General features: G+C 51.2%; 1 protein-coding gene across 2 annotated transcripts; it reads right to left on the bottom strand.

The window, feature by feature from the left end:
• Positions 1 to 4154: 4154 nt before the first annotated feature.
• On the bottom strand, positions 4155 to 14332 carry Tcp11 (t-complex 11). Of its 2 annotated transcripts, none has more exons than XM_028777083.1 (9): positions 13975 to 14332; positions 12203 to 12263; positions 10673 to 10793; positions 8300 to 8520; positions 7494 to 7630; positions 6734 to 6948; positions 6450 to 6631; positions 4973 to 5136; positions 4155 to 4387 (listed from the first exon to the last, which is right to left on the bottom strand). In XM_028777083.1, the coding sequence occupies exons 1-9, from the start codon at positions 14330 to 14332 to the stop codon at positions 4155 to 4157; spliced, it is 1692 nt and encodes a 563-aa protein (XP_028632916.1). The 2 variants fall into 2 exon arrangements, with proteins under 2 accessions (XP_028632916.1, XP_028632917.1); XM_028777084.1 differs by having other exon boundaries at positions 14212 to 14332.
• Between the last annotated feature and the right edge of the window lie 6972 nt (positions 14333 to 21304).

Genomic DNA, 21304 nt, shown 5'->3' with positions numbered 1-21304 from the left:
AAACTATGGAAAAAGGAGACACTACAGGTAAATCAGAGTTGTTTACAACATGACCGGGGTGCTGTGTGTGGCAGGTGCCTATAATCCAGCACTTGGGAAGATCACAAATTCACAGCTAGCCTAGGTAACACCAAGACCCCATTTTTAAAGCCAGCTAACTTCAAGAGGCAGAAATAGAGAAGAAATATCCCACCCGTGTGCCTACGTGGGCATTCAGCCCTCCAAGCATGGTACACGTGGAGTTTTCATGAGGTGGCTAAGGTAAACTAGGGCTTTCAGGAGATGACTAATTCACCAGGTTTGGTAGTTTATAGAGGGAGGTTCTAGATCACACCCTCTCTCTCTCCTTCCTTTCCTCCCCAACCCATGTATACAAGCACGCAACCCCTCCCCCATCACCGGCAAGGACAAAGTCCCTTGAGACCAGGGAGACACCTATGACCCTGGAAAGAGTGCTCACCACAAACTGGCCCTCGATGCCCTTTATCCATGCCTTTCCTTCCTCCAGAACAGTCAGAAATAAATTTGTTATTTAAGCCACTTGGTCTATGCTATTTATAATAAATAGTGACAATAATAAAATAGTGCCCTTCCTATTTGCTTTAGGCACCCACAGTTGTGAACTGAATTTGGATTCGAGCATGCACACACACGTGTGTGTGTGTGTGTTTCCTCAGAGACCAAATGAAGGCATTGTGTTCCCTGGAGCTGGAGTTAAAGATAGCTGTAAGCCACCCAACAGCGTGGGTGCTGGGAAACAGACTTGGGCTTTCTGGGCGAGCAGCAAGCACTTTGAACTGCTGAGCCATCTCTCCAGCCCCTGAAAGATATTTTTAAAATTTATTTTTAATGTAATGGATGTTTTACTTCCATGTATGTCTGTCTACCATGTGCATACCTGGTGCCTACAGAGGCCAGATGAGGGCATCGGATCCCCTGACATTGGAGTTGAGGTTATGAGCACAATACAGGTGCTAGGCGCTGGAAATCAAACTCCAGGCCTCTGGGGAAGAAGTTAGTGCTCTCAACCTCTGAGCCCCCTCTGCCGCTTTCTATCTTTTAATTATACTAAACATGGAGCACTTTTGTCCTTCCCTAAGCAATCTGGTACAGATCCTTACATAGCAGTTACACTGTAACAGCCTGTTGTACACACTATAACAATTGTTTAAAGCCTACAGAAGGATGTATGGTGGTTCTATGCAGCTCCTATTCCATTTCAGATATGGGCTTGTGCAAACCTATGGATTTTTGTTATCTGCAAGGGATCCCCAGAAACTCCTATCAAAATTACAGGACAGCTATACAGATACAGATTGCTACCTCCTTTTTATCAGCTGCTGATCAAAGTAGGCGGGACGATTTTCCTGCCTCAGGCTTCCAAAGAGCTGGGGCACCAATCCCAGCAGCCATTTGGTTCTCTTGTCTTTTTGCTTTTTGTTTTGTTTTGTTGTTTTAGACAGGGTTTCTCAGTGTAGCCCTGGCTGTCCTAGAACTCACTCTGTAGACCAGGCTGGCCTCGAACTCAGAAATCTGCCTGCCTCTGCCTCCCAAGTGCTGGGATTAAAGGTGTGCGCCACCACTGCCTGGCCAGTTGGTTCTCTTTTGACCACTGAGCTGACAGCATGAGCAGGGATCCAGTAGTCACTTCAACCGTGGTGCCGAGAATACTGTGTCCACCCGAGAGAACAAACCTGCTTCACCTCATCCCATCCCCCCACACCGATACATGCTTTCCATCCTTAATGAATGAAACATGGACTGGCCGTGGGACGGCAGCTCCCTCCAGGCTGTCTGTCTCCAGAGACTCAGATCAAGGAACAGAATAGAAATGGTACTAACACAATGTTCACGGTAGTATCGCTCACGGAAGATACAAAAGACTGCCCGCCACCGTGCCCACCAGCTGATGGTCGTGGCGTTAAGATCCAGCCGTATGGAAGGAACCACAACAGTCTATAACCTGAGAGAAACATCATGCACGAGTGCTGGACAGGGTAGAGCCCTAGCACTCTGGAGCCTGAGGCATGACTGCAAGGTCAAAACCAACCTGGGCATCTTAAAAGAGAGAGAGAGAGAGAGAGAGAGAGAGAGAGAGAGAGAGAGAGAGAGACCATTTGTGAAAGAAGCCAGTCAAAAAAACTACATGTTCTGCTTCTAAATATGAACACCATTTATATAACATATTTATATAGGGTCTGGAGCTGTGGCTTAGTGGTTAAGAGCAGTTACTACTCTTGCAGGGGACCCGAGTTCAGTTCCTATCACCGACACAGCAACTAAAGACCATTGGTAACTCTGCTTCTAGAGGGTTGTCTCCCTCTTCTGGCCACTGTGAGTACTGCATGTGCTTGGTGTTCCCCTGTCACGCAGATATTAATCACACACATAAAAAGTCTGTTTAAAAAAAATGCTTAAATAGAAATCCCATTGAGACAGGCAGCAGAGTCCCACTCATCTGGTTTGAAGGAAAGAGAACAGGGGTGACTCTTATTGGTATTTCTTTGTGTGACTTTTTCTAAAGTCACGACACTTGTGCATATTAGGAACGAAATTATAATCGCTGATGAAAAAACACAGTTATATTAATCGCAACTGAAAACACCAAAAAATTTAAAAGGCCCTCAAGCCAGGCTCACTGGCACAGCACGGGCATTTAATCCCAGCACTCGGGAGGCAGAGGCAGGCAGATCTCTGAGTTCAAGGCCAGCCTGGTCTACAGAGTGAGTTCCAGGACAACCAGGACAACACTGTGAGACCCTCTTAAACAAAAATGCCCTCAAACCCATGGGCAAGTTTGAGCGGTACTTTCTCTGTGTAAAGATGGGGTTCCTGTCTCCTCCGCATGGAAGAACAAGAAAAAACATTTCAGAATTTCTACTGTGCGGGTCACTCCAGACTTTAATTGCAGAACGTGAACAAGGCGCTCGCCATCAGCCCAGTGTTCACACAGCCCCGAAGCGCTCTGAACAGTGAGGCTTCCCAGAGGTGCGCTTTTGGATACGAGTAACTGCATCTGGAGGCTGCCAGCAGCCACGCCTGTGTATTTGAGTGTATCCTTTTCCCTGGGGCTTCCCCAAGCTGAGGCTGTAGAAAGACTGAGAACTTGGGAGTGATCTTTGCCCCGTCACTTCAATGACTGTGTCACACTTTGTCACCTGTCAACAAGAAGCTTACCCCGGGCCAAAGGAACTCGGATACCACCTTGTGCTGTCCCCAGGCTGTGCCCTCCTCATCTCCTTTCACCTGTTCTCCTCACGTTGCCTTGAAGACACAAGCCGCTCTACAAAAGGACCAGATCTGAATAGGACACTGCTCACGAAGCTGGTGGGACTGGTATGCTATAATCAGGCACAACAATGGGTGTAAGCCCAGGTCTTTCCCACGGTGTCCCACTTGATGTCGGTCTGCTGTGAGGTACGCTCACTGCACGGCCAGAGAGGGGAGAGCTGGAGTCTGTTCCCATCTGGACACAAGCGTGTATCGCCTGTCACTTGGGTGGGCGTTCTACCGATAAAACCACAGACGAACTGGATCGAGGGATGGGTCCAGGACTAAGCAGATCTGAGTGTCCTAGCCCAAACTCTAGATAACCTGAGATGAGAGTCAAGAACATCCGGGTCTGCTAGCTATGCGTGTTGTGTGCAGCCAACCTCATTTCCCTATAGTGCCTGTGCTGGAAGAGACTAGGTTCCCTGCTGTCCCCTGACCTTGCTGTAGCACCCGAAACCTCCAGGGGAATCTGGTCCTGAGAATGAATGAATTTGGTTTCCACAGTGTCCTGGCTGTCTGGGCAACATGAAGGCTCCAGGGAAGTGCTTTACCCTTAGCTGACCCTAACGAGGGCACCCTAGACAGGTTGGCTGTCATCTGTGTGCACTGTGGGGGGTCCCGTGGCCAGAGAGAGGAGCACTGCAGGGTCTCGGGGTCTAGCCTCCACCGCATCAAAGAAGAATGGCCGTCTGCATGCAGTTCAGAAGTTTATTATGGAGCGGGTTTGGGCCAGTTGTTCACATGTTTGATCCCTACAGCCCTGGTGTGCTGGCTGTGGGGGGGTGGGGCAGAGGGACTGCTCTGCTGCTCACTGGTGACGTTATCCCAGGAAGATGGGCTTTCTCCTGGGTCCAAGGTGCCAGGGCTCCGAGCCAATGCCTTCAGAGAGACCCGACTTTGGTGGTCAGGGCCTGGGCCGGGGAGATGAGGGTTTTTAGAATCTCGGTGTAATACGGGGCAAACACCTGCTGGTTGTGATGTGTCAGGGTGACAAACTTCTGGCCCAGTTCGGCCAGCTCCGGTTCAATCAGAGTGAGACCCCCGGGAAGGTCCAAGAGAGATCGCTGTACACCCAGGACGAAGCAACACTTGAGGAACAAGTGGATCCGCTGGTCTGTGGGCAAGCAGGAAGCCACAACTACATCAGCTTGAGCAGCCGACAGCCGGCTGCTCACCCACTCCCCGGGTCACTCACAGGGGAGGGAGGGGATCTGAGTTTGGGGTCTCTAGTTCTCTCGGTTATTCTGTTACTGAGCCTCCCAAGTACTCAAGACTGGTTAGTATCAGGGTATGCACCCAAGAGACAGAGGCAGGGGGAAAACCCGTAAGGCCAGCCTGAGATACATAGGCTAACCCCGGCTACAACTATTAGGGAACACCTGAGCCCGATACTCCCAACTGCTTAAAGCTGGGAACAAGTTGGCCACGTTCCAACGTGGGGCTGGGGCCTGGACTACAGAGACGGTCTCTCTTAAAACTAATGGAGCTGGTTTCTTGCTGGTAGGTGGGTGTGGGTGCCACGGAGACCCATCAGAAGTCCTGAGTGACACGTCTAGGTTGGGTGGGCAGGGTTCCCTGTGCAGACCTCCCTAGGACTAGAGTCCACCCGTGGCTGGAAAAGGGTAGATGTTCAACCTGGACACTCGCCCACGCCCTCTCCCTCCGGCATCCCCGGTCGCCCACAGGTGGGCACGCTCACCAATGACGCTGCGTACACAGTTCTCCTTTTTGGCAATGTTTTTCAGTTGTCCCACCAGGGACACCGTGTTCTCGCTGCTCAGGGCGTCCAGGCCCATACTCTTCAGACTCTGGTGGATTTCTTGGGTCACCTGCTCACTCACCGTCTGCATCACTTCCTCGGGCCTAGACCAGAACAGAAGCAAGCTGGCACCCAGTAGGACAATGGGAGGTGACCTGGCCACCCAGTAGGTAGCTTCTAGAGAACTGCAAAAACCTCAGAGCCTCAGGCAAGAGGTCAGGGACTTGGGGAACATTCTGGTCCCACCCCAGACACCCTTGCTCTGCCCTCCCGCCAGCACCAAAGACAGACAGACAGACAGACAGACAGACAGCTTCCACATTCTTGTGATTCCCTCTGAACGCCAGCTATCTCTGTAAATGTTGCTCTATCCTGAAGCATACAAAAGAGCTCTCTCAGCTCTGAAGGATAGCCTGGCTCTCCCCAGGATGCACCTGTATGTGGCCAGTGCACTCTGTAAAGACGGAGACCCTTCCCAGGCATCTTCCCCGGTCAGATACCTCCTGACGAGCACAAACACACCCTTGCCACTTGTTTTCTTTGAGGAGATAAGGATCGAGGGCTGGGGCCTCCGCACGTGGGCAAGAGTTGCCCCCTCAGTCACATCCTACACCCAAATGTGGTTCTTCCGTCCCCTCTGCTGTCACCAGCTACGCCTCAACACACATGTACTTGATATGACAGCGCTCTTGCTTGCTGGCCAACATCACCCACCCCGTGAGAGATGGCCCCAGGGCAGCTCAAGGTCTCACACAACACCCTTTCTGGAAAGTTCTTTCTTTCCGTCACAAGCCTCAATATCACTGTGGATGGTTCTAGAAGGCCTCTCTCTGTGGCTTGTGGTGATGAATAGTAACTCATGGTATGCCATTATCCAAGATCCTTTGTACTATCTATACTCTCACGCACACGTGTGTGTGTGTGTGTGTGTGTGTGTGTGTGTGTGTGTGTGTACAACCCATACGCAGGTACCATGGGGGCTGGAGGTCGAGGTCTTCCTCAGTAACTCTCTACCCTCTTTCTCACTGAACCTGGAACTCAAATGTTGACTATACTAGCTCAGCCACCACCCTGGAACCCACCCAACCCCTCCCTGAAAGCGTTGGAGTCACACACATGCACCCCCATGCCTGGCTTCTTGTTCTTTGGAGACAGTCTCTACATAGTCCGAGCTGGCCTCGAACTCACAGAGATCTACGTGTCTCCACTTCCCGAGGGCTGGGATTAAAGGTGTGCAGCCGCAGCCAGCTCACATCTGGCTCCCCCACACCCGCCCCGAGCATGTTGGGGACACAGCCAGGTCTCCATGCTTGCTCAGCAAAGCACCTTCCTTACCTTACCAGTGAAGCCATCCCTCCACCCCCACCTCCTTCCTTTAAAAAGGAGAGAGAGAGAGAGAGATATGTCTACAGCTCACTTGGAGTTGAAATCCTCCACCAGGGACTTAGTGATTCGTTTCAGCTTATCCACAAACTGGGGGGAACTAAACAGAACGCTGCCAGAGAAGCTGCTGGCCACCAGCAAGACGGAGGCAAGGATGGTCAGCTGGTTCTGCTGCGACTCCAGCTCCTGCAGCCGGGTTCTGTCCACCACCAGGGTCTGAGGAGCGGAAGGAGCAGGCCGTCAGTGGGATTCCAGCAAAAGCTCAAAAAGACAAGGAAATATACCTCCCTCTCCACCCACTCACCCACCCATTCCTACCTCAGGAAACTCTTCATTCGAAGGGTCCCAGGTGAGAAGGTTCAGGAATCCCTGAGACAGCACCATCGCTGGGCTGAGAGGCTCTGGGACAGCGGCATCACTGGGAGATGGGTCATCTGAGCTGGAGGGGTCCTGTGTGTCAGAGCAGCTGGTGGAGGGAGCGATGAGCTGCGTGGCTGCCTGCGTGAGCCACTTTGTGGTGTGGTTGAGGAGGCCTGCAACAGGGGGAGCCCGGGTGAGCATCCGACTCCCGGGGCATCAATCAGGACCTCTCTCTTTTAGCTAGTGCTGTTCATGAGCAGGGTGGTGCACGCGCCCAGGAGCTGACACAGCAGCACTGTCTGGGGTCAACCTGGATACGTAATGAGTTTTTAAATTTGCCAAGGCTAAAGAGCAAGACGGTATCTAAAAAAAAAAAAAAAAAAAAAAAAGCCGGGCGGTGATGGCGCATGCCTTTAATCCCAGCACTTGGGAGGCAGAGGAAGGCGGATTTCTGAGTTCGAAGCCAGCCTGGTCTACAGAGTGAGTTCCAGGACAGCCAAGGCTACACAGAGAAACCCTGTCTCGAAAAACCAAAAAACTCTTCCTGCGACACGGCGATCGATCCCAAGGTAAATTGCTACATCTAGATGAATATGCTCCTGGTTAATAAATCCATCTCTCCCATCCCTGCCCCCACCTCCCTGAAGAGACAGGAGGAGAACAGCCCTTCCTGAAGTCAGGTGCCAGGCCTCCCTCTCCCCTCTCACATCATACGTACTGGGCTCCTTGTTGAGGCGCTCCTGGAACTGAGCCCGCTCAAACTGGATGGAGTGCTCCTGCAGCTGAGGCTGGAGGCTCTGGATGGTGTAATTCACCATGTCCATTTTCATCTGTCCCAGGACCTGAAAGATCCCCCTGTCGCAGGAAGAGAACAGCCACAGAGGGGACAACTGAGGCGCAGGGCTCCACAACCTGCAAGGACCTTAACGAGGAGCTGTGTCTCCTCCTCGCGTGGAAGGACATGCAGCCGAGAGCAAGGCCCACGTGAGCCTGTGGCACAGGGGAAAGAGCCAGGTCCCTTTCGCCACGCCCTTTCTGCGGAGAGCTGGGTGTGGCGGTGCACGGTGGAGGGGCCCCCCAACTGCGAAGGTCAAGGAGGGACAGCACCGTCCTAACAAGGGCAAGATGTGAGCAGAAGGCAGGGTCCTAAGTGATGCTACCCTCCTTCATCCAGGCAAGGAGTGGTGTTGTCTTTGAATTTGAATGTGCTACATGCACCTCCCATGCTCCACATGGCCATAAAAACGGAAGGAGGCCTGCCACTGTCCCTTAAAGTTTATGTGAGCTGAGGCCAGAGTAAACTTGGGAAAAGAGACGTTTCAACGCCTTGGACCTCTGCCTACCGTAGCGTCTTCTACAAAGGGTCCTGTCAAGCTACACATGACCCAAAGGTCCTTTTTGGAAGAAGAGAGAACCAACAGGCCAGGGAGGAGGAAGACGGTCTAGAAAACCTGCTGCCCAGTGTGTGCTAGCCCTTCCCAGCTCATCCCGGGGCGGGTTAGCAGACTGTAATTCGTGTCACACCTCAACAGCCGGACCGGATCTGAGATATTCTCAAGTCTCTGCACAGCTTCGTCTCGGACTGGCGCACAGAGCAAGACCATCATGTTGAGGATGTACTTGGAGAGGTAGGAGACGTTCAAGTCCCCACGGTCCACTTGCTGATGGAGGAAGTTCATGTCCAGCGCTTCCTCGATCTCATTCCTCAGGCGGCTCTGCCGTGGGAGCAGCAGGGACAAGAGGATCTGCCGGGCAAGTCAGAGAGCACGTCCTGCTCGGTCCTACCGTTCGTCCCAGGGTCCAATCCTTTACACACACCTCAGCCTCTGTCTTTTTAGGTCACAGAGTCCGATAAAGAGATTAATAAAGCCAAGGACTCCGCTGAGCATGTGGAACACAGAGAACCGGGGGCAGTGCTCAGCAGCTAGAAGCACCATTGGTTCAGTTCCCAGCACCCACATGGTGCTCACACCCATCTATAACTCCAGACCCCCGGGCTCTAGCGCCCTCTTCTGGCCTCCCTGGACATTGCATGCACATGGTGCCCAGACAAACACAGAGGCAAAACACCACACCCATAAAATAAAAATACTTTATACTGATATTCTTTGTCGTTTTTCAAGACAGGCTTTTTCTGTGTAGCTCCTCGGGCTGTCCTCAGAGAACTGCCTGCCTCTGCCTCCCAAGTGCTTAGAATAAAAATCAATCTTAATTGTAAAGGAATCAATAAAGCTGGGTGATGGTGGTGGTGGTGGTGGCGGTACAATGGCACATGCCTTTCATCCCAGCACTCTGGGAGCAGAGACAGGTGGATCTGTGTGAGTTTGTGGCCAGCCTGGTCTAGATAGTCAGTTCCAGGATAGCCAGGGCTACACAGAGAAACCCTGTCTCAAAACCCCAGATGGATGGATGGATGTCAATCCATAAAATAAAGTCCCAATACGGGAAAGGTAGTTATCTTTTTAATTATATTTCAGAAGGAAAAGACAGAGGAGCAGAGGAGAGGCAATGGGTTGCTGATCCCCAAACACAAGCCCCTGGTAACTCCCTCTTTTTTATCCCTGTCCCTCCATAACACACAACAGGGGGAACTGGAGGGCAGGATCGTGACTACTGAGGTGAACTGAACACTACATTGCTCTGTGAGGCACAAGAGAAGGCTGCTGCTCTGTTAGCTACTTCAGTTGGTAAGCTTTCAAAGTCACCAACTTCGAGTTTCTCTGTATCACATCTGCACTGATGTGTGTCTGCTGGAGTGGCAGCTTCCCTCCATAATCTACAAAGGGCACTAAATATGCAGGAGGAATGGCCTCCCTCAATGCATGGGTTCTCTAAAGGAAGCGGACTGTCCCCAGAGGTTCTTGAGGCTTGCCACACTCTCTTCCCTAAGGTAACAGTAGGTGTGCCTCTGGTTGCCCATAAGTAAGGACACGTTGCACACTGGTAATTTTGGACTTTTGAGGTAGAATACACCAATCTGAGCTTCACGATGTACCTAACTCTCTTAGAACTTGTGTGTCTAAGACTCCAGAATTCTTCAGAATGGGCTTTACTGTTAGTCATGGCTCTCTTTTTTGTTGCAGGATATTTGACCACACTGTGAACCTTGAGATTCTGTTATTTACTGGGGAAAAAAAAAACTGTTTCTAGTTGTGGTGTGGCCCAGCCCTTAGCACACACCTTTACTCCCAAACAATGAAGGTAAAGTTAGTTTGTAGAAGGAAGCAGCCATGTTTGAAAGTGATGTTTGAGTGGCAGACAAAGTGACGAATCAGAGAAAGATTTGACAGAATAAGATCTGCCTAACTCTGACAAGAAGAGAGAGGAAGTGTGGGCTACTTAAGAGGGGACAGTGGAGAGAGAGAGGGGGAGGCAGTTTTACTGGAAGAGTTGTACAGAGACAGGTAGAAGAGAAAACAAGCCAGAGAATGAGAAGAAGCCAGAAGAACAGAACAGATTCACACAGTCTGAAGCCAAGCACAGCAAAAGAGGCCTAGAAAGCAGCCAGATCGAACCCTCTTAGACAGGAGTCCAAGCCAGAACAGCTGAATTGAACCCAGCCAGCTAGAACTTAGAACTAGAAAGGGTGAGCTTATTTAGCCATGAGCCTCAGCGGCTGAAAACATCCTAGGCCTAGATTAGATTGTACGGAATCTAGAAGCTTCCTGGACCAGACCTAGGTTCGCAGAGACAGTGAGCCTCAGAGACAAGCTACTTCAAGCAAATACAAGATACGTTTACACCTTTTCTGATTCCCCTGCTGTAGCAATTTTATGTTACGTCTTCCCCATTCAAACTCCTCAGTGACTTCTACCTAAGTCACCTTGGCAATCAGGGTTTGTGACCACTAGCCAGGCCTTGGAACCTTCCATCTGCGTGGGACCCTGGCCCACTCACCTCTTTGATCTCCTTCAGAAGCTCAAGAGCACAGCTGAAGTCGGGGGGCACAGCTGACAGCTGCTCCTTCAGATGGTCCCAGAAGTCGCTGGGCATGGTGTCCTTGCCCTTGCCTTCCAGGCTACAAGAGGGTCAAATGCACAGGTCACCCGCTGCCCGAGAAACCATCCCAGACTCAGAATATAAGCCCCCAGATACAATAACCAGGGGTAATGCATGGAGCTCAGCAGGGCCTGCCGTGGGCCAGTTGTGATGTCAAGGCACCCCGAGTTTAGCCTGAGTCTGGCCTATATGTGGGACCTGTGTGCGCACGCCTGCAGTACTGCATGGAGCTGTTATTTTCTTTCACTCATAAAAGTCAGGAAAATAGTTTCTTTCTTTTTTTTTTTTTTTTTTTGACAACACTTGAGTGTAACGGACCAAACCAGTCAGGCTTAAAAAAAAAAATTGGTTCAGCTGGTTGCGATGGCTTCCCTGCACCCAGGAGGCAGAGGCAGGAGGATCTCTGTGACTTTGAGGTCAGCCTGGTCTACACAGGAAGATCAGTGAGGGATACACACACAAACGCACATGCACACTCTCAAGTGAGTGAATATAAAATTGTCTCAAAAAATGAAAAATTAAAAGCTTCCCCCTACCTCTTCCCTCAGGCATTTTTATTCTGAGAGCATTATCAGTCTCAGAAGCTACATTTTGTTACATTCTTTGTTAAGCCTTTAAAAAAACAAATTAAAATAAGCCAGGTGGTGGCGCTGGCGGCAGCGGCACATGCCTTGAGTCGCAGTGCTCAGGAGGCGGAGGCAGGCAAATCTCTGTGATTTCAAGGCCAGCCTGGTTTACAGAGTGAGTTCCAGAACAACCAAGGCTACACAGAGTAACCCAGTCTCAAAACAAAACAAAACCCCAAACAAACAAAAAACGAAGATAACCTCCACACCTAGGAGGCATTAGCAGGAGGGCCAGCCTGGAGCATGAAAGACCGACCCTGTCTAAGCAAATAGACAAAAATACAGAGCAATTCAACGGAGAAAGGAGAATCTCTTCTACAAATGTTGTTGGAACAACCAGCCAGCCACATGTAGAGAGCTGATTCTAAACACTAAGGTGGGCAAAATGCACCCCACATTTGGACTGGGGATTTTAAATCATTATAAGCAGCACCAAAGAGATTAATCATTAAAATAGGAACCGTGGCAATCAACACAGTTTGCCAAGGCGACGGACATTTGAGTTGTTAGCTTGTTTGAGGTGGGGTCTCCCTGTGTAGCCCTGGCTGTCCTGCAACTCATGATGTAGACCAGGCTGGCCTCCAGCTCAGAGATCCACTTGCCTCTGCCTTCCAAGTGCTGGGATTACAGGGGTGCATGTGCCATCAGTTTATTTTTAGTAACATCTATCTGTTTATTGGGGAGGGGCACGTGGAATTAAGACTCAGGTTGGCAACAAGTGTCAGCCCAGAGTCACCACCTCCCCAGCCCCCAGAATCCTTCAGTGCTAAATAACAAATACGGAGACGGTAAAAGCCAATACCTGCTTGAAGATGACTTCCTTTCTTCCAGCTTGGAAGGGTCATAGGCTTTCTCCGTCATACCTGTAAATGGAAGAACTCCTGGTGGACAGCTATCAACCCACAGGAGTCTGAACCTCCTCAGGGTCACTTCTCTGAAGGCCCCCCGGGGTTATCACAGGGTCTGCTCAACCAGTCACTAGACATGCCCAGAGGAGTCCAACACAGTGAAGGCTAAAGCTAGTTCATCGTGAAATGAAGCCGATTCAAAGATAAGGCTGGAGAGACGGCTCAGCGGTTAAGAGCACCGCCTCCTCTTCCAGAGATCCCAAGTTCAATTCCCAACAATCACATGGTGGCTCACAACCATCTGTAATGGGATCCGATGCCCTCTCCTGGTGTGTCTGAAGGTAACAACAGAGTATTCCTATACATAAAATAATCAAGAAAAGTTATTAATATTGCACACCACAGCACATGTGAGGAGGCCAGCGGAAGGTTCCCGCCTTCCATCATCACATGGCTGCCCAGGATCCAGCTCAGTCATCAGACTGGTGAGGAGGAGATCGCTGAACTGCCGAGCCACCTCACAGGCCTGAAAAGGCAGCATTTTTCTATGGTAAAAAGATGGAAGATGTAAAAAAAAAAAAACAAAAACAAAAAACAATAACTGTAGAGGGGACCCCATAGCACAGAGCCCCCTCTCTCAGAAGGAAACACGACAGAAGTATTTAGAGTCACAGCTGTAGCCTTCAGACAGTAAGGGGAAAAAAACACACAGAAAAAGAAAAAGAAAAAAAAACACAGAAAATTAACAATGCAGCAAGTCTCTGGATTTTACCTCTCAACAAATTGGAAATATTTCATGGTGAGAAAGTGGACTGTGGACTTTGACAGAAAATCTAGAGTCCTTGCCTAGGGTTATAAAAGCTTAAACTACAGACTGGGCAGATGGCCTCTGGCTGCTCTTTGCCTAAGACCTGGGTTCCATCCCAATAATGTCTCACAAGCATCTGTAACTCCAGTTTCAGGGCGCCCGACCCCTCTTCTGGCCCTGAACACACATGGGGGGCACAGACATACCTGCAGGCAAAACACCCACTCACACAAATAAAAATAAACCTTTATATAAAATCAAAGGTGAGCAGACCCTGCTCTCCCCTGCATGGGTGCAGCCCTTCATGATCCCAAAGCCGAGGGGAAAGGAAATCTTAAAAGCTCAAGAACCCTCCAACTGCAAGGAGGCAGCCGGAAGTCTCACCCGGAGCACTGCGGAACTAGGAGGGCTCAAAGAGTAGATATAGGAGTGTGGCTAAAACTCTTAGGAATCCAGGTCGCGCCTCCTCCCCCAAAATTGCAAGACAACAAAGGCAATCTGATATACACAGTTCCAAAAATTTTCAAAAGGAATTCGATCTATATACTCAGAAGTTATTTCACCTATGGAGGCAAACAACCATTGTTAAGAACTGGCGTTTCCAAAACAGCAGCAGCAGCAGCAGCAGCAGGCCCTGACCTTCCTGAACCCCACGCCGGCCAGGATCCTATTTGGATGCACAACCTCAAGCCCTACCCACTCACCCCCACCCCACCCCATACACCGGGGTCTTGCCTCAAGTCACTGCATTAAGCAGCAGCGACCCCGCGTGGCCACAGGGGAAAGACTAACTGTCGGGCGTCGCAGGAAATCCATGGCAACGCTTGCGCGGGGCGAGCATTTGAACCGAGAGAAAGGGGTGGGTTCGGTCCGGACCTGCAGTCCCCGCACTTGGGGAACCCTGCCTCAAGCAGATACCTAGCCTGTGCGAGCTCGGGGTCCCGCCGAAGTGGCCCTTTCCCGGGGATGGCGGAAGCGGTGCCCCACGCGTGACCGGGGGGAGCTTCGCTCGGGCGGAGGGCTGGGGACACCGGGAGGTCAGGCCGGTCCGCAGTCCTCCGTGGCCCACGGGACCTCGTGGCGCCGTCTGTACCCCGCGCCCCTGCGCGGACCCTGGGGTGAGGGCGGCCGTGCTCGGGCGACGGTTGAACCTACGCGATCGGTGCCCCTGGGCGCTGCTCGCGCTCTCCCGGGTGTTTCCCCCGCGGGATTCACGGGAGGCGCTCTCTGCCGCGCCGGGCTCCTTCCGGGCCGCCCTCTCCTTCACGTCTGGCATCCTGGTGGTGGTGATGGTGGTGGTGGTGATGGTGGTATCTGGGTGGGTGACAGATATTGGGGGCTCATCAGGGACAGAGGGACCAGCGCTGGCGCAGGGGGGGGAAACTGAGGCTGCACCAGACGCCTCCATCAGCCTCGACGGACGCCTCCCCCTCCTTTACCCCCTTCATCCCTCACCACTCCCCTGTCTCTCCCTCTCTCTTCTCCTCTTCCCTCCACCTCCCCTTCCCCTCTCCCTTCCCCACCGTGGCTCGCCTCCGCCCTCCCCCTCCGCTTTCTCCCTCCCCTACCCCTCTCTCCCCTCCGCTCACTTCCTTCTCCGCCGGCCCGCCCCGCTCTGGCTGGCTGGGCGGCACCGGGCGGGGGTGGGCTGCGCGGGGCGGGTCGGGGGCGCGGGCTCAACCACCTAGGAGGACGGGGCGGGGGCGGCGGGGCTGGGCGGAGCCACTGAGCCCCACTTCGGTGCTGTCACACACTCCACATCCCCCACCCCGCGGCCTGGGCAGGAGTGGGAGCGCCCGGGGTTGCAAAACAAACCGCTCAGGTGTCCTGGCAACGAGTCACAGGCGCAACCCCCCCCCCAACTCCAGCATCCCTGACCCGCCAGGGACCACCTGCCACCACTCAGGGCGAGCCTGAGACTGAGACTGGGATGGTCATCCCTTATTGATTCTAGGTGTCAGGCTTAGGGGTAGCCTGACAGAGCATGCACGGGGGTGCTGGCCTCGAACTGCTGACCCTCCTGCCTCCCGCCTGAGTGCTGGGGTCACAGGTGTGAACCACCACTCTGAGTTTCTTGCAGTGCTGGGGATGGAAGGGGCCTCAGAATCTTAGAAAGGATGGAGGGTGAAGCCTGGAGACATGGCTCAGCTGTTAGGACCACTGGCTTTCTTCCAGAAGACCAGGGTTCGATTCCCAGCACCAACAGGGTGGGTGGCAGCCATCTGCAACTCCAGATCCTCGGGATCGGATGCCCTCTTCAGACCTCCCGGGCATGGCATGCATGCGATGCATTCACATATATGCTGGCAAAATACCCATACATGTGAAACGGTCTTGTTTTACGTATAAAATTTCTCTTGGTTTTTTTTTTTTTTTTTTTTTTTTGGTTTTTCTCTATGTAGCCCTGGCTGTCCTGGAACTCACTTTGTAGACCAGGCTGGCCTCGAACTCAGAAATCCGCCTGCCTCTGCCTCCCAAGTGCTGGGATTAAAGGCGTGCGCCACCACTGCCCGGCTTGCTTTTTTTTTTTTTTTTTTTTTGCTTTTTTCCAAGACAAAAGTTTCTTTATGTAGCCCCAGTCCGGGAACTCTCTCTGCAGACCAGGCTGGCCTCAAACTCAGAGATCTTCCTGCTTCCGCAGGGATTAAAGTCTTTTAAGTAGAATATGTACCCAGACCTTGGATTTGGGGATATATATATATATCACACCCACGCCGTTCCCCAGGAGGTCAGAAGAGGGCGCGCGATCTCCCGGAAAATGGAGTTATAACTGCCCGATTCCGGTGCTTCATTGTCAGGCCGCCTTAGTAGTTTGTATACCAATCCCTGACTCTGGAAAACCTGAAAGTAATGGTGCAGGCCTGTCATCCTAGGTACTTAAGAGGCTGAGGCAAGAGGACGGACTGGCCAAGGCCTGCTTGGACTACACAGTTGCAGGACAGACTAAGCAACTTAAAGACAAAACAAAGCCAGATAACGGATGCAGCTTAGTAATAAGACGCTGGTCATGGTTGAGGGCCCGGGTTCAGTTCCAATACTGCAAGGTAGGATTTATTGAAAGCAGTTAAGGCCGTAGCTTGGTGGTTCGACTCTCGCCGACCACCCAAACTATCTCCAGCATGCACTAAGCCAGCTTCCTCTCCATCGTGCTCCCCGGCAACGCCCTCCGGGTGGTCAACTGTGAACTGGACAGAAGCTACACAATGATGTCACAGTTCCTTGTCACTTAAGGAGGTAGACTCGGCTCTTGCTCTCTCTTCTAAAAGGAAAATGTAGGGCCAGGAAAGACAGCACCCAAATGGTGGCCTAGAAATACCTGATGCCCTCTTGTGTCCCCTAAAAGCTCTTTCCTTGTGTATGTGTGTGTGCATTATAGCTACATATATGCACAATACATACACACACACATACATGCAGGCAAAACATAAATTTTTAACAATTTTTTTTGGTGACAGGTTCTCTCTGTGTAGCCCCAGCTATCCTGGAACTCACTCTGTAGACCAGGCTGGCCTCAAACTCCCAGAGATCTGCCTGCCTCTGCCTCCCCGGGTACTGGGATTAAAGGCGTGCTCCACCACTGCCTGGCCTATTTGGGAATTTTAATGTCAAGGAGAAAAAAAAAAAACTGTGCTTGTTTTGAAATCATAGCCCATTTTCTTCCCTATAAAAACATCATTGTTATAAAGATATCTGAATTCCCCTAGGAATTTATTTACACTCACGAAATAGCCGGTCTCGATAGTTAAATCCCTGGGACAGCAAAATGGACTAATGGGCCAACGAGAGAGTTTCCAAGACTCACTACCCGAGTTCAATCCCCAAGATGCCTATCATGGAAGGAGAGACCTGCCACAAGCTGTCCTCTGTCCTCCACACGTGTGCCATACAACGTACACATTCAATCACATACACACACATACACAAATAAAAGTTTTAAGGTCTGACTTCTCTTGGGGGGTTGTGGGGAGACATCAGAGTGGGCACCCAGGGTGGGGGTGGGGCCGAAGCAAGAAGAGGGGAGCATTGGTGGTAGCCGAGGAAGGCTAAGGGAAGAATTTTTCCCAGGGGCAGGCAAGGTGCAGACGGCCAGAATCTTTATCATTAATAGCTATCAGAAGCAACCAGGCAAAAGTTATCGTCGAGGGCCTAGGGAGACGAGAGGAGATATGGCCGCCTTCCCCCCCCCCGGGGGGGGTCTTAGTTAATCACTGACTTGCTGCTTAATGATTTACTGGATGCTTTGATATTCCCAATGCGTATGACAACCCCACAATCCCAGCCATGCAAACAGGCAAAAGCGGGCGTCCTGTTGGGCTGTCCCCACGTATGAGGCCAGATGAGAGCGATTTCAAGGAGGGATGGGTAAGGTCTTGACTTGATCACAGGCTTCTCATGAAGTCACACTGAGTGCTTGACTCCGGCCAAGAAGCTGTCCACACACAAGGAGATCTGGCACATAGTGTCTTCGTGAGCTCCACGGGTTCCGGGGTGGGGGGGGGGGCAGGTCAGAGAAAGGATGGGGTGTCCCAGGTCAAGTCTTTATCTGGAGTCCTAAGCACATAAGATTTCCTATAAGGCCCTTTGTCTGTGGAGCTGAGTCTCTGGTTCTACTCGGCTTGTCCCCTACCTCAGGCGATCTTTAAACTCTCCTCAGGGTGATGAGACTCTCTGTAGAACTACAGTGGCAAGGTGTCCCTCCCTGCTAACCTAACACCTTAACCCCATGGCAGTGCACAAACCTCGGAGACAGGGAAGGCAGTTTCCCAAGCAGCCTAAGGCGGGAAGGCAAAGTCTTGCTCCCCCTCGCGCTCAAATGTGTCCCAGCTGCCCAGCCCCAAAGCTCACTCCATGGCACAGTCCCGCTGGTCTCAGACTTCTTGTTTGAGCCTCAGGGCTCAGCCCCCGAGTGCCTGGGTCTGCAGGTGGGTGCCTCTTCACCAAACTCAGCCTTCACTTTTAGACACAACACCGGTGATCTGACCTTTATCTATCTCTGATTGAGTTTGTTTACTCATTGCGACTGGGTCCCTGCTGGCCTCCTACAAATTTGTGATCCTCAGACTCCTGCCTCCCAAGTGCAAGCTTCCAGGTACATCCGTTCCTACTCCTACCTCCCTCTAATCACTTGAGAATTATTGCCCTGGAAGGACGGGCTGCCTGTCCGGGTTATATAACGCCGCTGTCCCTCCTGTGTCCCCACAACCCAGATTGAGAATCAAGTGTTAGATATTTCCACCCAGCCCCAGCCTGGTTCACACCTGTAATCCCAGCACTTGAGAAACAGAGGCAGGAGATCCAAATTTTCAGGGTCATCCTTGACTACGTAGAGAGTTTGAGGCCAGTCTGGGCTACATGAGAACCTATCAAAGAAAGAGAAGAAAGAGAGGGAGAGAGAAGGGTGCTGGGATGGTCGAGGGAGAGAAAGGGAGAAAGTAATGAAGAAAAGAACCCTCAGGGCCCCCGCAGCTACAATTCTCGGATGCTTCGGCCATTCCCCAACATGGGTGAGGCTGAGTCGATATTCTCGTTGGGTAAATCCAGTTTTGGGTACCCCTACCCTAGGAAGCAAATTATACTGAAAGTCGGTCTAATCCCCAAAGATGTTCTAAAAAACAAAAACAGTGGCCTTCTGGTCCCACGAGGCTATGAGGGAGCTCAAATTTTAAAAGAAATCCTGGGTACATATGGGGAAGTAAAAACCAAAGCGGAGGAAAAATCTAATTTACCAAAGGCGTTCTGAGCTCGGGCTGATAAAAAACTGGGCCAAGGTCACCACCAGTTTATGGAAAAAAAAATTCGAGAAGAATCCACAGCTCCGTGTGTTTACTGTATGGCGTACAGAACTTTGGAAGCGTAAATGCCCACGCTGTAAATAAACGTTTACATTTTCTGAACGGAAACAACATAAATGATAGGCCACGGGACGGAAACAGTAAAGGCCGAAGTTAAACAGAGGCCAAGCCAGTCAGGCCGACTGGAAGCTAAACAGAGGCCGAAGCGGTGGGGATGCGTAAATACAGTACGGGGACATTTAAATGGAACCAGTCGGGAGTCGTGTAAACTGGGGCAGGCTCCACCCGGGTCCTCCCTCACACGCGGAACCACAGTCACAACGACTGGCTTTGGTCTCTTGACAAATGTGTTTCTTTCCACCACCCCACCCCCACCACCCCAAGGTTACGAGAAAGGCTGAGGTAATCTGGAGATGGCCCTCGAGGGTCAAAGGGAAGCGTGGCGGGTGCATAACCATGATGGATCCCGAAGGGAGGGCTCAAAGACAGGGTTTCTCTGTGTAGCCCTGGCTGTCCTGGAACTCACTCTGTAGACCAGGCTGGCCTCGAACTCAGAAGTCCGCCTGCCTCTACCTCCCAAGTGCTGGGATTAAAGGCGTGCGCCACCACCGCCCGGCTTCTTTTTTTCTTTTTCTTTTTAAACACTCTGTACCTTTTCTCCAGAGCAGCGATTAAAACTTGCAGTCACAGGTTTGCTCCCATGATCAATCTGTATTGAAATGAGGGGGCGGGGCACGGCTGCAGAACTGGAGGGTTCCGCAGACCGACCGGTAGGGGGCAGCAGAGGGCAGCGAGAATGTCCAGGGAGAGCCTGGGATCCAACCCCCCCACCACACACACACAGACACTCTGCATACTTCCCCCCCCTCCGCTCTCCCCAGCGACTCAGCAGCCACAAACACCAACTTGAAAAAGTTCTCTAAGCTATGTCCCCCAAAACAATTGCTCCTTGTGCCCGGGACACGGGCGCGAGTTGCACACTTAAGCTATTCCCAAAGAACTATATTCAGTTGGTTTTCAACTCCGGCGAAAGCTGGCAGCCTCTTTGTGGGTTTAAAAAAAAAATTTTTTTTTTAAAGTTGGAGGGACAATTAAACCTTTATGGGCCCCACAATGCACCTAATGCAGACATAACGCCCTCTTTTCTGTCCAATATGCTTTCTGGCAACTGAGGTTTTTTTTTTTTTTTTTTTTCTGCTGTGGCAGGACAGAGCTGAGCTCAGGTCTCAGAACCCCGTTTTGATTAGGGAAGGTGACAGGGGTCAGCAGGAGTCATGACTCTGACCCTAAATATGACACCAGCCCTCCCTCATAAAATGGACACGACGCAGGCCTTCGGGCCTAACTGGTCTTAAATAAATCACTTACAGAACTCCTTAAAGACTTCCCAGACAACCAGCAGGATTTTAAGCCAAGAAAACGCGTTTTTTTTTTGTTGTTGTTGTTTTCTTCGTGTGTTTCTCTGGGCCCAAACGGTCCATTTGTCAAGAACCCTGACTCCACTTCACACAATACAATACATTCATATACTTCCAACTTGGTGTCCTTGAATGGTCCACAGGATTTCATTTTAATCCAATAAAATCATTAAATGCTCCAGGGCCTCCCTTCTTAAGGGACAGTTTGAGCAAACCCTTTTGTTGAGTGAGGCGGCCTTTGTAAGGCGAATGCCCAGCCACCAATTTTGTTTTCGAAACCTTCGGATTTCACATAACCCATTTCCTCAGACGAGGGCCCCACTGGAGGTGGGGGGCTGTGTTTTTATTTTTCCGACTTCGGTAAAGACTGTCTCCTGGACACACAGGACTGGACAGGGATGAAGGCACCGCACACTAGCCGGAGCAGGAGACGGGTTTCAATCATTCCTGTCTTCTGTAATTATCTGAATTGTGCCGAGAGCCGAACATAATAACCTGACAAAGAACGGGAGACACTGAAGGGCCCATCTATTTGAAGTTGATCTCAAAAGAACTGGCCAAGAAGTTAGGGGGCCGTTGCTGTAGGGGTTCTTAATTGTGGTAAAATAGAATAATATTTATCATTTTACCCATTCCTGTGTGGACAATTCCGGGACATTAAATAAAGTTACAGTATTGAGTAACATTGTTACTTATCTATACCCAAGCCTTTCCCTTCATCCTCAACAAAAGCCCTGTCCTCTCTGGACAAAGGCTGCCCATCCGAGCCGCTCCTCCCAGACCACCGCGGCCTCTCTCTCTCCCTCTCTCTCAATTCTAAGAGTAGTCAAGCCTCATACACAGAGTTTTCTGTAGGCCTTTTTCCCTTCCCATAACAAAGGAACAGGGAAGTTCCAGCGTGAGCTCACACACACACACAGACACACACACACTGATAAACATCCATACATTCACACACACACACATATATATATATACACACACTCACACTCACACACACACACATTCACACACTCACACGAATTCACACACACACTC

This window comes from Grammomys surdaster, unplaced genomic scaffold (assembly GCF_004785775.1).
Source record: "Grammomys surdaster isolate TR1022 unplaced genomic scaffold, NIH_TR_1.0 277, whole genome shotgun sequence".
NCBI classification, from domain to species: Eukaryota; Metazoa; Chordata; class Mammalia; order Rodentia; family Muridae; genus Grammomys; species Grammomys surdaster.
Note: the sequence above shows the minus strand (reverse complement) of the source record. Positions and strands in the feature narration are given on the sequence as shown.